This window comes from Rhamphochromis longiceps, linkage group LG5 (assembly GCF_057381845.1).
Source record: "Rhamphochromis longiceps isolate RC_006_pf linkage group LG5, R_longiceps_female_GT1.1, whole genome shotgun sequence".
Classification (NCBI taxonomy): Eukaryota; Metazoa; Chordata; class Actinopteri; order Cichliformes; family Cichlidae; genus Rhamphochromis; species Rhamphochromis longiceps.
Genome location: NC_140561.1, coordinates 29,324,365 through 29,342,009, shown reverse-complemented (window position 1 = coordinate 29,342,009; position 17,645 = coordinate 29,324,365). Strand labels below are relative to the sequence as shown.

Genomic DNA, 17,645 nt, shown 5'->3' with positions numbered 1-17,645 from the left:
TCTTTTTGCAGCATTTTTCTTTTTGCAAGTGTTTTCTGAAGTTGCAGTCCGTTTGGCCTCTCAGGGCCACTGTATGTTTCTCTCTTTATGCACTGAAGCTGGCACTTTCCCTGAGTTTTTCCAGCAAGATGGTGCACCACCACATTATGGGTGCCAGGTCCGAGCATTCCTAGATGAACAGTTTCCTGGAAAGTGGATTGGTCGTCGTGGGCCAGTTGAATGGCCCCCAAGGTCTCCCGATCTGACCCCCTTAGACTTTTATCTTTAGGGTCATCTGAAGGACTTGGAGAAGGCATTCGATCGTGTCCCTCGGGGTGTCCTGTGGGAGGTGTTGCGGGAATATGGGGTGTCTGGCCCATTGCTATGGGCCATTCGATCCCTATACAACCGTTGCAAGAGCTTGGTTCGCATTGCTGCCAATAAGTCGGACTCGTTTCCGGTGGGTGATGGGTTTCGCCAGGGCTGCCCTTTGTCTCCGGTTCTGTTCATAATTTTTATGGACAGGATTTCTAGGCGCAGCCAAGTGGCGGAGGGCTTTCGCTTTGGTGGCCTCAGAATCTCATCTCTGATTTTTGCAGATGATGTGGTTCTGTTGGTTTCATCGGGTGAGGGCCTCCAGCTCGCACTATAATGGTTCGCAGCCGAGTGTGAAGCAGCGGGAATGAGGATCAGCACCTCCAAATCTGAGGCCATGGTTCTCAGCCGGAAAAGGGTGGAGTGCCCACTCCGGGTCGGGGATGAGTTCCTGCCCCAAGTGGAGGAGTTCAAGTATCTCGGGGTCTTGTTCGCGAGTGATGGGAGAAGGGAGCCTATGGCCATGAGCTGTGGGTAGTGACCGAAAGAACGAGATCGCGGATACAAGCGGCAGAAATGAGCTTCCTCCGAAGGGTGGCTGGCCTCTCCCTTAGAGATAGGGTGAGAAGTTCGGCCATCCGGGAGGGGCTCAGAGTAGAGCAGCTGCTGCTCCACATCGAAAGGAGCCAGCTGAGGTGGTTCGGGCATCTGACAAGGATGCCCCCTGGGCGCCTCCTGGGTGAGGTGTTCCAGGCATGTCCCACCGGGAGGAGGCCCCGGGGCAGACCCAGGACACGCTGGAGAGATTATATCTCTCGGCTGGCCTGGGAACGCCTTGGTATTCCCCCGGACAAGCTGGAGGAGGTGGCTGGGGAGAGGGAGGTCTGGGCCTCTTTGCTTAGGCTGCTGCCCCCGCGACCCGGCCCCGGACAAAGCGGATGAAGATGGATGGATGGATGGATGGATGGATGGGTCATCTGAAGGCAATTGTCTATGGTGTGAAGATACGAGATGTGCAGCACCTGAAACTACGGATACTGGATGCCTGTGCTGGCATTTCTCCTGCGGTGTTGCTATCAATGGGAGAAGAGTGGGAGAAGAGGGTTGCATTGACAATCCAACACAATGGGCAGCACATTGAACACATTTTATAAGTGGTCAGAAACTTGTAAATAACTCATGAAAGAATAAAGTTATGTTGAAACCAAGCACACCATTGTTTTTCTTGTGACATTACCAATAAGTTTGATGTGTCACATGGCCCTCTTTCTATTGAAAAAACAAAAGTTGTATCCAAGATGGCCGACTTCTAAATGGCCACCATGGTCACCACCTATCTTGAGGAGTTTGCCCCCTCACATATACTAATGTGCCACAAACAGGACTTTAATATCACCAACCATTCCCATTTTATTACAGTGTATCCATATAAATGGCTCACCCTGTACATTGAAAGGCAATGAAGGCTAAATGAATGAAAATGGAATATCTGATGGCCACCAGAGTTTCACACTCCATGGTAACAATAAGCCAAACATTAATCTTGCATTACCTGTGCAATGATTGAGAATAACCAATCATAGCACCTCACCTTCACCTCATTAGACAGACATTCATTCAAAAATGGGTACACAGAAGGAGAGTGATACATTTTTAAGCTTAGAATTTTTTTCTTAAAAACATGCACGCAAGCAAATACAACAATCACAGAAACACGTGTATTTATAACAAGTGAATAACATAACAAGTACATTTGCATTTGTAGATTAAAAAAAAACAAACCCAAAAAAAAAGCACACAACGGAGCCGCCACGTTTGCAAGAGATTGTGCCATGAGAGTTTCTGCATGGTGGACTCTGAAAGTCACACAGTCTGTGGCAGATTGTGTGACCTTAAACTTCTGCACTCAATGTTTAAGTCTGCTTGTCCATACTACTTATGACTGTGTTTTATCAGATTGGGTGGAAACCAAGAGAGAAACTCTGTCTTCTTTTGATCCAGTCCAACTAACTGAAGTTGCCAACACGTTTGTTTCTGTTTTGGAAGAAACATGTTTTGAATTTCACCACAGCAGCTAACAACAGTTGATGATCCATGCTTATAGAGGCCTTTACTTATGAGGTCGGTTTAGTTAACTCTACTAGTGAGTTTCCACAGTCCTTTTAATCTCCATGGATTTATAGGACACGATTACATGTCACTAACATTGTAAATTCCATCTACTGTAATTTGTGGTTTTTCCTCTGTCTACTCTATCTTCCTGTACCTTTCTGTGGAGTGTATCTATAGAGTTGGAGGTTTCAATCTGTGGCTACTGGTCTCACTAACCTGCCTTTTCAATCTTCTTAATTTCCACCTTGGACTTCAACTCAATCCAAATGGTTGGGGCATATGGATTCAGATGCCTCAATTTGAATCTGTTAAAGGTCATTTTGTGTTAGAAATATTTTTCTGACCTTATAAAGAGCTTTCCATTGTTTTCTCTCTATAATGTCAGAGTCATAGTTATACAAAAGGAGGGAAGTTTATGCAATTTGTTCAAAAAGGTTTATTTAACAAAAAGAAAGAAAGAAAGTGGAAGGCAGAGGAAAGTGGAGGAAGTGGCTACCACAACTAACAATGAAGGAGAGTCTAGCTCGGTAAGCCAAATCTCTAAGATGACCCAAGTCTTCTAACCGAGTCAGACTTCTGCAGGGTTAGGCTCGCCCAGAGCATTGTCATGCAACCCAAATGATTACTTTCACATATTTAAGGATCATAGGAAGCACTGAATGTGCTGGTATGCTGCCCCCTCATTGGTTTGAATACCTTAAAGCTTGTATTACAGGCTTTGAGGGATTAGAGGTTGTGTCGTCAGGAGGATTTAGGTACATAAGTCCCACTGGTTGGGTAATTGAACTTAAATGGAACAAACTGTGGATATGTGTGCATAAAAATACCACTCTAGACACATGGAACTCAGACTTCATTTTCTGAAGACATTTTTTTTTTATTAAGAAAAAAAAACAAAAACATTTTACACTTTTGTAGCTTACAGATTGGCCATAGAAAAACAAACAAAAACCCAAATTTTCAAATTCTTTTAAAAATGTTTTTTCTTCTTCTTTACGAATTGAAAAAAAAAAAAAAAATCCCATGTACATTCTCAAAAAGGAAGGGCTGGTATATGGTGTAATGAAGGAAAGAGACCATGATCAAACAGTTGACAGAATGTGGGGAGAAGGATAAATAAAATACAACTTATTTTCCCAGAAGACCTAGCTAGACCTGGACCCCAACTAAAAGGCTGTATTTATTCATTAACAGATGTGTCACTGTTACATAGCCCAAAATCCAGCCCTGTTTTGTTTAATGCTGCATCTATATTCGAATCCAAATCTTGCAGATATGTTGTTCTCATTAAAAGACAAAAAAACCAAAAACAAAACAAACAAAAAAAAAAACCAACCAAAAATAAACAAATGTAGACAATATGACATTTGAAATCAGGCTATTCTTGTGCGGATCCAATAAGGTTTTTCAGCTTAATTTGATAAGCATTCTGATTGGAATATTTTGTAGAGAGATAGTTAGACATGTCTAAATAAGCAGAATGTAGAATTGTTATTTGATATGGTGGACTCATGTTCATTGGATTTACTGCTTTTGGTGCAAAGGGCCGGCTTCTCAAAGAAAAAAAAAAAAAAATATATATATATATATATATATATATATATATATATATATATATATCAAATAATTTCCAAGGTTCAAATACACACACATACATGTACATAAACACACACACACACGAGATTTTGATATAAGTAGGTAGAAAATGGGCTTAGTGGCAGTGCTACTGTGTTTCATACCCCTCACGCATTCATACCTTTATCAGTCACAAAAATATGATATTTTGCTAAAACAAAATTCAGTTTGATGTGACACATATTTAATCAGTGCATTTCAAATGACAAGACTGTGGATAGTGGTTTAGTTTGGTTAACTTTCCAAACTACAAAGGATTCTTTGTTGGGTTTAGTTTAACTGGAGATTCAAATATTTACTCTTCAGGAAATTACGTCTTACTTAAAGGTTAGTACCACCTGTTGGTACTAAAAAATATTTTGCAGTATTGCACAACAAGTCATAAGTTGTTGTTTTTTTTGTGTTTGCTTTTTGATTAATATTTGTACATGTCACTCCAGTGACAGATTTGCATATTTGAAACCTATCTGAAATATAAAAAAGGCAAATGTGACAAACAGACAATCTAAAATAAAACAGAATGAGAAACTGCAGAATTCGACAAAGATCAGTATAAAATAAAAATAAATGACTTTTTAAATGAAAAAAAAAAATCTTCAGAAACTTTTTACGTTCACCTGCAGGTGACTTTCACATTTCAACATCCATCAGTAAAAACTTGTGCATCGCTAATGCTTTAGTTCTATTGAAAAGTCATGATCTTTGAGAATTAGTTAGCTTATGTTAACAGATGTTTTACATAGGCTAACTGATAGGGAGTGTATGAAGGCAGGAGAGCAGGTACATACTGTAAATATACACTGAGGGGAAGCATAATTCAATAAATGACTGCATTAGTTATTATTAGTCCACATTTCCCTGAAGCAATTTTAGCACTAAGAAATATTCAGCCTTATTTTCAATGCTTAAGGCATTTTTTTTTCTATATACCTTTTTGTTGGCAAGTTTGAATTTCATTTAATATTCAACACATCTGAGCAAATTAAACTGCAATTGCAGATCTTTCTTTAGATCATTAATTGCATTTTTAAAACCTTAGTGCAAAGATTTTTCAGAGAAACTGAGAACCAGATCTATACAAAAGTGTAATAATAGAACAAAGCATTGTATCTGTATTAAAATGGGAGTGGGGAAACGGGAGCTGAGCTATACAAAGAAGACTTATATATGAAAAGTTGTATGAAAATAGATGCCTGATGGATTTGGTTTCACAAATCCCTTTTAATGATATCAACTACTTTATTCTATTTGAAGGAATTAAATAAATGGACACAAAGTTCTCAAAGCTTAAATGAAACGAGAGCCAGGAAATGAAATGAAAATGAGGCCCTGGTCTCACTATCACCTCTCATGTGAAGCTGTTGATGAAAATCCTGCAATGCATGTGTACTGTATAACTGTGTAATGTGTGCATCTTGATCTAATTTCAATTTTTTTATTTTTTGCTTATTTCAGAACCAAAGTGAGACTAGAGTGTTTTGAAAATGTACCAATTTTACTGGAGAGGCCCCTGAGAGCCCAGAATAAAAAGAAGGCAATACATATTTTTTGGCCTCATTGTTTGATATGAAATCAAAAGGATTAAAATGAAAAAAAAGTGCAATATAGCCTTATGTCAAGTAACTGTTTTTCATATTTGACTGCGGTTAAAATAGGCAGTTATGGTGTGATTTTCATCTCTCTGTAGCAAAGAAGGATCTAATGGCTTACCAAGCTGGATGAAAACATTAGTTTCAATTGCTACCAATGTAGCTCTGTCACCCAGAGTTAAGTGTCTTTTTTTGGATGCTGGGTTAATGCAGCTGTACAGTAGACAAAAGCATTACAAAGAAGATCCTGAGTGGATGGTCGCTGGTGACGCATACACATGAGAAACCCTTTGTTACACAGATATAATAAAATGAACATAACTGTTGTAAATGTTATACCTCTCACGTAGTCTGCTCTTGGTTGCCAGCTATTCACATAATCAAAAGTATGGCCCCTATGTTAACAAGATGAATGTAGTTTTTCATGCATGATTGCTAAAATCAAACAGAGTTCAAGACAGAGTTAATCCATCACAGGGTTAATGGGGTCTGGGTATCACTAGTTTCACTGGTGTGCATGAAAATTGAACAAAAAAAGTGCCAAGGGCATTCTACTGCAACACGTGTGACATAATTAATCCAAAACTATATTTATATTATCTGTATTCATTTATGGGGAAAAGACAGGTTTGAACAGTTGCTGTTAAAAGTGAAGCTTTTCAGGTCTCAGTTGAAGTGAGAGCAAGCAACATGGAGACCCCAGAAAAGACCAAACTCAGCCATCTGCCAAATTTCAGTGTCTGAAATGAACTGACAGTCAGACACTGGTTTATCTACTGGGAGTCTCTTCCAACCATTGGTTAATGTGAGTCATTTGAGTTACTGAAATTTTGTTTAACCACTGGTTGTAGTGTCCTGCCTAGCTAGATTTCTTTGAAATAAATACTGTGTCCTGGTATTTCCAGAAGAGGAAAAGTTAAAAACCCAAGAATTACAAACTTGTGACTGGAGCCATTGCAGGTTTCCAATTCTTTTTGTATGTATAAAAATTGGCCCACACCCCTCTGTAAGAGATAATATTTGGGGAAACAGTTGCATTGTTTATTTCTATGATGCCTAAGACAACTGTTGCTAGGACCAAAGCTCAAGAAATTTAAAGACTTTACTACAATGGCTGCCAATATAGATGTATGGTTTGTAATAATAGCTTAGTATTTTCACCAGATGAAAGTGTTCCTCCTTCTATATAAAACTACAGCAATTCAATAGTAAATATCAATAACATTAATTAAAAAAAATCTAAACACTGACAGAGGAAAAAAGAACTAATAATAATAATAATAATAATAATAATGTGTCTTCCTTTGTAGTAAATAAAACAAATTCAATCCAAACTTTTAAGCCAAGAGTGCCTAGTGCAGTCACTAATGTACTGTAAACTGGTCTAGAACAGAGAAAGATAGATAAAGAGATAGATACTGATAGACTGATTAGCCACTACTGTACAGTACGTCACAAACAACACAGTCAAGGGTTGAACCTCCACACTTCAAATCCTTTCAGATATCTCTCTTTGTGCAGGAAAAAAAAAAAAAAAGTTCCCCAATTCAGTTTCAGTGCTAGTTTTCTCTTTGGCCCATTGTTTGACTGTGAAAGATGAGAATATTTGGGCACAAGGTGAATTCAGAGGATTCTGTTTTCATCATTATGATTAGATATTAACTTAAAAAAAAGTCACTGATTATAATTTGATTTGGTTTTGGTTTATGCTGAAATTGATTTTATTTGTTTTTATTCATATTTTGTAACACTAACCCAAATATGTGGTAAGCTCATTGTTGCTGATATTTTAAAATCTATGATTACAAGGGGAAAAGAGCCGGCAGTGATAAGCCATTTAACGCTGGTGTCTGCAGAGTTGCGTTTTTGATATTTCGGCAAAAAAGCTAATAACTCTGATATCAACAAGGCCTCTGCCGAACATAATGGAACAGAATATGCCAAAGCGTAATCCTGTGGCACATGCCCTCAGAGAACTATACGATGATCATAGTATAACTGGCAAATAATAATTATTACTATTATTATTATAATAATAAAATATCCATCAAAGCAGCTAAAAAAACCCACAAAAAAAAACAATTTTTGGTGATCAGTGCCTATTGTAGGAATTCTCTGTATATAGTGGCTACAAAAGATGATTTGATTCCAAGACTCAATAACCACTTTCTTCTAGAATAATGGCTGGTTATGTGCAAAAGTAGCCAGTGAAACATGGCCGCTGGCTGTTTCTAATTTGCCACCTTGCCTTTAAAGCAAGAACACAGTGGGACGTGTAGTCACATGAAAATTTATACGGAAAAATAAAAAACAAAACAGTTTAAGTCATTCAGAAATAGATTTGAAATGTGACTGTTACCCTCTTATGAAGACCACCAACAGCAAACTACTTTCAAAACTTTCCTAAAAGATTTGAACTTTTTCTTTAAAACCCTTATCAGTCCACCAGACAGACAAAGACAGACAGATAGACAGAAAGCTAGCTAGCTTTAAAAGCATTTTAGAGGACAGGAGAGGGGAGGAGAGCGATCTCATGGAGAGCCTCCGCCTCATTCCTTTACATCATGGTTTCTACGATGGTGTGAGTGGGGGCCTTCATCAGTAGGCCCTTGTTCCCATTGGGGTCCAGGGGACAGGAGAGCTCCTTAGGCCCACGGTGGTCTGCAGGACGGGAGCTGGCTCCACCACGAACCGGGGCTGCCACTGCCTTAATCCTCTGTGGGGAGAAAGGTGGGATTAGAAAACTGAAGGTAAGAAATGGTCAAGTTATAGGGAAAGTAGAAAGGACAACTGATGAGCAAAGTCTTATGAAAAGATGTCAGGATATGTCAGACAGATTGTAACTGAATTACAATCTAAAAGATTCCATTAATTCCACTAAAAGTGAAGTGATGAATAATAGAGAAGAAAGAGAAGAGCTAAACAGTTAACAGCCAGGCACCCACCTCAATGAGCGGCCCATCAGATCGAATGATCTTGATGACAACCACCATGGGGATGCAGATCATAGAAGCCAAGGCCAAAGTCCACCCTACTCCAATGGCCCAGTCAGGATACTGGTACATCTTGTTGTACGTCAATGGCTTGTATTTGACCAAAGAGAAGATAAAGCAACCCTGGATTGGAAGAGGAGCAGAAGTGTACGTTTTTTTAAATGTATTTTTAATTATTTTGTATCTGGTTATTTGGTAATAAATAATAAATAAATTACTGTGTTATACCCAAAGTATAACGTATAACGTGGTGAAATATCTCTAAACTATATGTAAGAAAAGCTCATGATGACACTAGTACAATTTTCAGTGAATAAAAAGTTGTCGATTGTTAATTCAGAGGAAAAAAGTTGAAATTATTTCTCAGAAATGAGAACAAGTTTAATTGATTATCTGATTGATGAAACAACAGTCCTTACCATACACAGTAAAGGAGTGACCACAGTCCAGCTCCATTTCATCCAAGGATTTGGTCTGTAGCCAATCATGTCCTCAATCGCATCATAGAAATTATCAACGCCTGTGGAGATAAAATACTCAATTGGCTTGCCTCCTAACTGTTGTGAAGTACTGCAGCTGAATTCTTACTGAAATCTGTTACTGTCATATTGCTGTAGCACTTCAGCCAATTTAGAGCATTATTTTAAATTGAAAAAAATAAAGAAATTATGATAAAATGATAAAGAAATAAATATTTAAATAAAATAAAATTTAGATGCTATGACATTAGGCCTCATCCACAAATTAGAAATCTGAAGGCTCAAATCCTATCAGTGTAAATTGAACCAAAATTATGGATTCCAACAGCATGAAAGACACCTGCCAAAGTAACTAACATGTCACAGATTACAGACAGGAAATAATTTAGAAAATTTTACTTTTAGACAACCTCATCCTTTATTAATTGTTTGCAGATTCATGATCAGAAATAAGTATATTTTTTCTGACAAGATAGATTTGAGGTGTCTATGCGGACTTTTCTGTTTTAAGCTGTCTGTCTGTCACCTTCTATAACAAAAGAGTGTACACACAAATAGCTGGGATATTAAATAGGTAGACATTACTAGGTACTTAATCAGTAAACTTGTTGTTGTCTGAATACACAACACAAGGTCATGTTAACTGGTGTTCATTAGAAAAGCATTAATAAAAAAAAGTATTATTTATGTAGTACTCACCATAAACCCAGGCAACAGCTATACATTCAAAGAATGCCACCCACAGAAGGCACACACCGCTTGCTGCATAGTAGTCAAACAGCTGGAAAACATACATGCCACCCTGCAAAAAACAACAACAGAAACACAAAACAAAACACAGACTTAGTTTTAAAATAAGTTTGTTTTTTTTGTTGTTGTTTTTTAAATTCTCCTCTGTCCAGGTGCATTTCAGGTATTTTCAGTTTTCATCTTGTTACCATGCTTTACAACAGAAAGACCTGTATACCAGCATTACTGTGGCTTTAAGTGTATGGGGTTATACTACAATAAGTACAATAGTGGTTTTCCTTTGCAATGAGTTGGTGTAAGAATGACAAGTGTGACAAGAACACTCAACTATGAAAAACTGTTAATCATACATGTACTAATTTGACTATTATAGGATGCTAAGGTAAATACAGAGTAAAAGTGAGCAGCCAAAATGTCCACATGTACTTTGAGTGTGCACACGTTTATCCATTGTGAGAAGTTAGTCATGGGAATCCTGAACTGAAATCAGGCCAGTGCTGCCATAAAAAGATATTGTCATGGGAACAAGAGGGGGCGTGAAAGAGAAGGGGAGGGAGCACGGGTTGGGGCAGAAAACAGTGATGGGAGGTTGTAAGTACAGAGATAATGTTTAAATGTTGATCGTAGGAGAAAAAGCGAAGTACGAGGATTGCCGAAGAACAAAACAAAAAACCCACCTTGTATAATTACTGACCTGTAGATTCTCATTTAAGTGTTTCTTACTTTGCAGTAATAAAGCAAGAAAATATTGGGCTTTTCCCACCTTTGGTGTAAGGAAAATTGGTCATTATAGATTTCTGTGGAACTGGGTTATCAAGGGTCGTGTTCAAGAAAACAAAAATATGTAATTAAAAAACAATTTAAACAAAAAAATGGATTTGTCAGGCTGATTGTATTAAGTAACTCAGAATTTCTAGTCAGGTTTGAAAATGAGTGATTGCCATCTCATATCATAACATAATTAAACATTTTACCTGATTTTTTCATGTCAAACATTTCTCATGAGTATGGCCCATGGCATACTGGATGTGGCATATTGTAAAAGTATATACACAATACCAGGTACCTGCTGTATCAGGACTGCTGCATTTTTCAAATGAAGGAGAAAGGTGTGCTTCTACAGATATTACTGCAATAATGAGGAACTGCCAGGAGCCTTATGTACAAGTAAAGAAAGGTGAAAAAGACAGAATCAGCTAAGATGAAGCTTAAGGAGGATGAGGATGAGAGAACATTGAGGGAAACTGTAGATAGGTGCTACAAACAAGGTAAATGCAAAGGGAAGATGAAATTAAATGAGATGAAAAACAACAGACAAAAGAAACAGACGGGAACAAGAGAGAAGAAGGAGGAAGCACGAGATTTAGAAAAGCTATATCAAGTCTACTGTATCTATTAATATCAAACGAGGGAAGGGAAGTTCTCATGACTTGACAGTATAAATAGCCCCCTGTCATCTCTTTTGGGATCGACACTAATAGCTGTCTGAACACTGTTTTTCCTGGAGTATTGAGTTGGGAGATGGAGCCTGAAATGAGGTCAGCAACCACAGTGTGCGTATGTATGTATGTATGTATGTATGTATGTATGTATGTATATTTATCAGTGGGTGTAGTGAACATGTGGAGAAATACTGCAGAAATACTGCAGAGTGATTCATTTCTGTTCGAGTACTGTTTTTGTAATTCACAACACATCAGAGTTTGACTGTTTTATAATTTTCTAATGATTACACTGATTCTAAGTGCTCTAAAAGTGCTCTGGCCATGATTGCTGGTGCTTTCTTTTGTGTTCACTTTCCATTGTGTTGTTACCTTGGTAACCATGGTGAGTCCAAGCACGTAGCTGATGCAGCAGATAATAGCGATGAAGACCTCTCTGCGGTAACCCTTCCTTAGGAAGGACGGATACAGATCCACCAGTGATGTGATCTGCCCTTCCACCTCCACAAACTGCAGGGGAACCGAGAGATACAGTGGCATTAATCAAAAAAGGATAAATGCACTAATAAGTATCCAAAATATTTCAGTGCAACTTTTGTTGCTGAGGTTTGGCAGCACTATATGACGTGGCTGTGTAAAATTTCAAACACAGACCATTTTAACGAGTGGGTGAAGCGGAGTTGTTATTGTTGGTTCTTTTGAAATTGTGGTACAATGTGTAAAGTGTCTAAGCTTAGAACTCAGGTAAAAAGCAGAAGTAGTTCTATTGTTATTCCCTTATGAGTCTAAAGACGAATATTCAACCACACAAACCACCTCAGTTGTGGTGCGCGTCACTGTGCTATCATGCACCCACTTACAGGGCACGGGTAAGAAATACATTTTGGGTCACTCCATAGCTGAATGCAGCTCTGGCTTACATGCAGTGGCTCCCTGTGGCTTTGATAAAAGCAAAAACAAGGAAAATAATTATAACAATGAATATGGAAAGGAAAAATATAAATTTTCTATATTAAAAAAAGAAAAAAAAATCATCAACTAAAGTGTGCATCGTAGCCTACCTCAACAGGGGGTCAATAGCAAGGATATATACACATGATTGCATACGTTTTATTGGTGTTAAAGACGTTCTCGGTCTGTTGATAATAAAGATTATTGCAGAGTGGTGCAAAGATTCAAAGAAAAATGACCTTGAAAGAGTAATGTTTGTGTAATGTAATGTTGTGGTTTTTTTTAACAGTTTCTCCTGAATTTGAAACATAATCTTATATAAATCTTTTTCCAGTTGTCGTTCACCTATTAATGAATACTATTTGATGACTTTTTGTGTCTATATTTATGCACAGAAACAGACATTTTAAAGCACGAAATATCCAGCCAAAGTCTTTTTCAAACACCACTGTATTTGTGCACAAGCTTCTTCACACACTTGGTTCTGTGGTTGGCCAATGAGCAGTTAAAGGTTTTGCTTATGGGAACCTTAAAAATAGCTGACGCCTGTAAGTGTCACCAGAATTTCCTTTTATGGCGAACCTCCTGAAGCTCCAACAGTCACCCATGTGTGAAAGTTTGTTTTTCCTCTAACCTGACTGTCGAGGCCAAGCAGCAGCAGCATAATGAAGAAGAGGATTGCCCAGAGTGTAGGAAAAGGCATCATGGTTACAGCTTTAGGGTAGGCAATGAAAGCCAGGCCTGGACCTGCGGAGGAGAGGGGAAGGGGGTAAGAGCAGAAAGAAGGGGAAGGGGGTAAGGCAACATTAGAACCATATGATAAACTCATCTGATCTGCATCCCTATGGGGGAGAAAAAGAAGCCCCAAACAATGGAGACGCAGAACAGGATATGAACACATCATAAAAAACTGGCTAAATGTTGGGAACAATTATTTACTTTGGTTTTATGACTTTGTATATAGCTAGTATGCACTAACACCAAAGTATATGTAATACACATACTTACCTCTTATGAGCAACACATTATGGCACACTATAAACTGTATACACTCAACACAGCACAGTTTCATATCATTAACAAGGACATATTACACTGAATTCTTACACTAAAAGGCAAACAGAAAAATAAATACAGGTAGAGTATGACATTAAATGCACGCTTTAGTATAATGTAGCTGCAGCTCTGTGGAAGTAAGTAAATCATGAGATAACTTGTAAAGCATTCAGTAAATGGATGCATGTACATTATGTAATGGAATAAAACTGGTACATGGGTTATGTGGAATAAAATTACCAAAAAGACCATACAACACCACAACACTGCAGCAATTCTATGCAAAATATAACCTCAACTGCTAAAGACGGTTCAACGAATTCACCCAAGCCATTTTGCATTCCTGACTGAAATTAGGATGACCCTTTCTATAAGGAATGCAAAAGGACCAATGCAAAACAGCAGCAGATGCAAAATGAGTGGTCAGATAAAGAGCAAACATGTTCTTTTTTTCTGTAGTTTCTTTTTTTTTTTTTTTTAAATGAGGTCTTATTTGACTTGCTACATCGGGAACTATACAACAGAAGTCAAAGAACAGGGAAGCAGCCATAACAGCGAAACAGCATTGCAGCTGATAACAAGATGTGTCAATGTGTTGCATTTTTTGTAGCAAATTATGATGAGGCATCCAACCAAACACCGCGCGTTGACTCAAAAAAACAAAAAACAAAAAAAAAACAAAGAAAGAAAGAAAAAAACAAAAACCTTTCCTATACCTGAAACAACCATATGCTATATTAACTCAATGAAATTGATCAGTCATTTCTACAAATACTTCCAAAGCTGCATTTGAATGCCATGTCGTGTGTGCTTACATTCTACTGTGAAAACCACAGTATTCTTTGAGTATTCAGTCAGCACATTCTGTCGTGCACAAAACATTCAAGCATTAGCAGTTAAGGCAGACTTACTTCTGATGATTTGGGGCTTTTCATAACCTGCTTGCCTGAGTTGGCTTGATGAGCATGCAGATGTTCCAATACTTATTATATTCTGCTGTCTACGTAACCTTCCGTGTTCATAGACCCACAAAGGTGGACAAACTTTCTAAGGCATGAAAACCAAGCTGATAACCATGATATGCAGGGTGCTCGACTCAATTCCTCTGACCAACACTTCTATTCTAGTTCCCTGTGGAGCATCAGCCCACTCACCAAACAACACTGATCTCTGAAAGTTCTGCACACCCCACCAATACGTTGCCACTCTAAGTGTATATAAACTGGGCTGGCAGCAAGGACAGTTTCTCTTTTTTTGACATTAGCAGACTGAAAGCTACATTTTGGGTTTTTTTCTTGGTCGATCATGGGGCAGAGATGAAGATCAGAGCATTTGATGATGATATACCAGAAAAAACAAATATTAGTATAGATTTCAAGTTTGTGACTCATCTGACAAAGCTTCATGTGCCAACACATTTGAGGGTGACTTATACCTTTGCACATCTGCTTTTAACTTAAATCCTGTGATTCTGTCTGAAAACTACACTTCCTACGCTGAAAAGATGTCGACACTTACAATTCCCTCAAAGCCATTTTCCAAAATATCTCAATCTCACGATGCCGTGAAAACAACTACTCTTTTTCTTTTACCTAAAGTATACTGATAGTCATGCATTCAAAACAAAATCATGTCTTACATGGACAACATGATTGGAGAGGAAAAGAAACCCAAACAGATAAAGGCGCTGGCTCTAGCTACCATGATTAAAAACAACAAATAAATAATAGAAAGAATCAAGAACCACATATGCCGATGTCACGCAAAAAAAGGAACCACAATAATGGTGGCAGGAATCTCTCGTGTACACAAAAGGAACAATTCAGAACTACATCACGTTGGCACAAGATCCATGTACAATATGACACAGCTAATTCTAAGTGCACTCCGCTACAGTTTTCAACGCGTGCCTAAAAAAGCACAATCGAGTTTCAGATGCATCTCAGCCCCAACTTGTTTCGTTCGAATGAGCGCTAACAAATCAAGTCAATATTTCTACTTTTTGTCAAGGAGTGTTTGATTTCGGAAGCTTTTATATTCTGATGCCGTCATTCAAGATCAATCAGCGAATCCATTCAATTCCAAATTTCAACTCATTTCGAAACTGGACGTGTAGTCGAATTCTCACTCAGGTTTCGTTGCTGTTTTTCTTCATAATTGCTATTGTTTTATTTGTTAACCAGGAAGCAGCGCCCACCATCACTGCCGCCTTTACAGAACCCTCGTACCTGACTCTGCCACATCAGCAATGTCCACCCCTTGCTCTTGTGCCATGAAGCCCAGGACGGAAAATATTGCGAAGCCAGACACAAAACTGGTACCACTGTTGAGGGCTCCCAGCAGCAAACAGTCCCTATGTCACACATATGTCATGAGGAGGATTTGTTAATGAACACACAAGGATCCCTTTAGCCCCCCCTCTCTCCCCTATCGCTAACCCCCTCACTGAAAACTAATGGCTCACCTGTAGCAGTTGTATTTGTACTTGTTGTAGCTCCCCAAGGACGTCATGGCACCCAAACAGATGGCATAGGAGAAGAAAATCTGGGTGCCAGCATCAATCCACACCTACCAAGAAGGAAGTGGGGACAAAAAGGCTGAGGCTTGCTGATGGGGGGGAATTTAAGGGGATTTTGTACAGCGAAGCAAGTGGGATAAAACTGTGTTTCTGGTTGTTTATGAAAAACCTTTTTTGGCTTTTCTTTTGCCACATTTTACAAATCAGTGTGCAGGCATGTGTTTTGTTGCCATTCAACCAAAAAAAGGACAACAGCAATTATATTATTGCGGTCTCATTTCCTTGTAAACCACATGTTCCATTTTTATGAGTTCAACAATTTTGGAATTTAAATTTGGTTCTTTTCTGTATGAACAGCCGGACAGGTATGTGGTCAAACTAGTGAAGGAAAGCTATAACAGTGTTTTCTTGCTCATGCACCTCAGGTTAACACCTACCTCTGGGTCCTTCAGGCGAGTGAGGTCAGGATACAGGTAGAATTTGATGCCTGCAGTAGCACCTGGCAGCGTCACACCACGGATCAAAAGCACAATGAGCATGACGAAAGGGAACGTGGCTGTGATATAGACCACCTATAAGGGGAGACCACAGGTACAGAAGAGCAAGGTCACACATTTCGGAGACAAACTCTAAATGATCCAGTTTGAATTATTTTACTGCCAATATATTAGCTTATCAAATCTCCATCCACAGTAGTTTTATTTTGCCAGCTAGCTGATACTCTGGCTTTATTACAGATAATGGATTTGATCAGTGTGTGAACTTGGGAATATTTTGGACAACAACAGACCACAGGTGGTCCGTTAAATCAATAGCGGTGTACCAGTATCTCTTATGTGGAAAACTGTGACAACATTTGGCCTTGCAGGAGTGACAATAATACAAGAATTACAACTTGGATCAACTAGAAAGTATCAATCAGGTCAGCGCAATCAATAAAGTGTGTTAGGGCTATAAAAAGAGCGGTCTGGGATTGATTGCCTTTGGTCTTGGAGCAAGCTGTTGCTGCTGTTACTGCAGCAGCAATTCAACGTGGTCTGAAATATTCCCTATATTGAAATACCCAAGATTACATTTATCCTGCAATACTATAGAAAAATGTAGAGAAAATACCAATTTATAAAACAGACAGCTTTCACTTGTCAAGGATATATTAGGCTGGAAGTGAACTGTCATTTTTTTAAATTGATGTTGGAATTGGGAAAACTGGCAAGCATAAAATTTCAGCAGCTGTGACAAGGGCCAAATTAAGATGTCTAGACAACAGGGTCAAAGCATCTCAGCAACAAGAGTTCAAGAAGGGTTTGGGCAAAATGCCAAAATGCTCATGGCATTGACTTGTTGTCCAAACTTCTTAGACCTTCCTTTGACCAGGCATCTGTGTAGCATACTAGGAAATGAAGTGTAACATATGAAACCCCCCTCACGCTCTACAGATTTGCTGCAAATGTCTCAGTACCTGTAAAGAACAGGAGAACTTGTGTCTCAACAGGCCAGAGACATTGTTGTAACACAAGCAGGGGCATACACATTACAACACTAGTGGCTCTTCACTGTAGATATTATATTTAGTAATAAAACAATTGCAATCTACAAATTCTTAGGTAATTTCTTGATGCATGGAAGCACCCAATATCAATTTATCAGAAAAATCCGTAGTGATTTGTCAAGCAACAAGAAATTGTGTTACAACTTTGTCCTCTTTTAGTCACCATTGACTACATTCTGCACACAGTAGTGTATTAAATAGTAATATTGTAACATTTAAAACATGAATTATGTCACCCATATTTGCCTTTGTTTAGTTTGAAAACCTATGAGCTTAT

The 17,645-nt window shown here is 38.4% G+C and overlaps 1 protein-coding gene across 1 annotated transcript in view; it reads right to left on the bottom strand.

Annotated features, from left to right (window-relative positions):
- Positions 1-3,411: 3,411 nt before the first annotated feature.
- The window catches only part of LOC146670289 (sodium- and chloride-dependent taurine transporter-like), a 32,191-nt gene continuing 17,957 nt past the window's right edge, over positions 3,412-17,645 (bottom strand). Inside the window, exons 7-15 of the mRNA XM_085407112.1 lie at positions 16,257-16,391; positions 15,766-15,869; positions 15,530-15,654; positions 12,880-12,992; positions 11,667-11,804; positions 9,802-9,904; positions 9,043-9,143; positions 8,576-8,746; positions 3,412-8,346 (exon numbers count right to left, since the gene is read on the bottom strand). Coding sequence (XP_085263238.1) covers positions 8,188-8,346; positions 8,576-8,746; positions 9,043-9,143; positions 9,802-9,904; positions 11,667-11,804; positions 12,880-12,992; positions 15,530-15,654; positions 15,766-15,869; positions 16,257-16,391 — 1,149 coding nt within the window. The 3' untranslated portion in view covers positions 3,412-8,187. The remainder of the gene's footprint in view (positions 8,347-8,575; positions 8,747-9,042; positions 9,144-9,801; positions 9,905-11,666; positions 11,805-12,879; positions 12,993-15,529; positions 15,655-15,765; positions 15,870-16,256; positions 16,392-17,645) is intronic.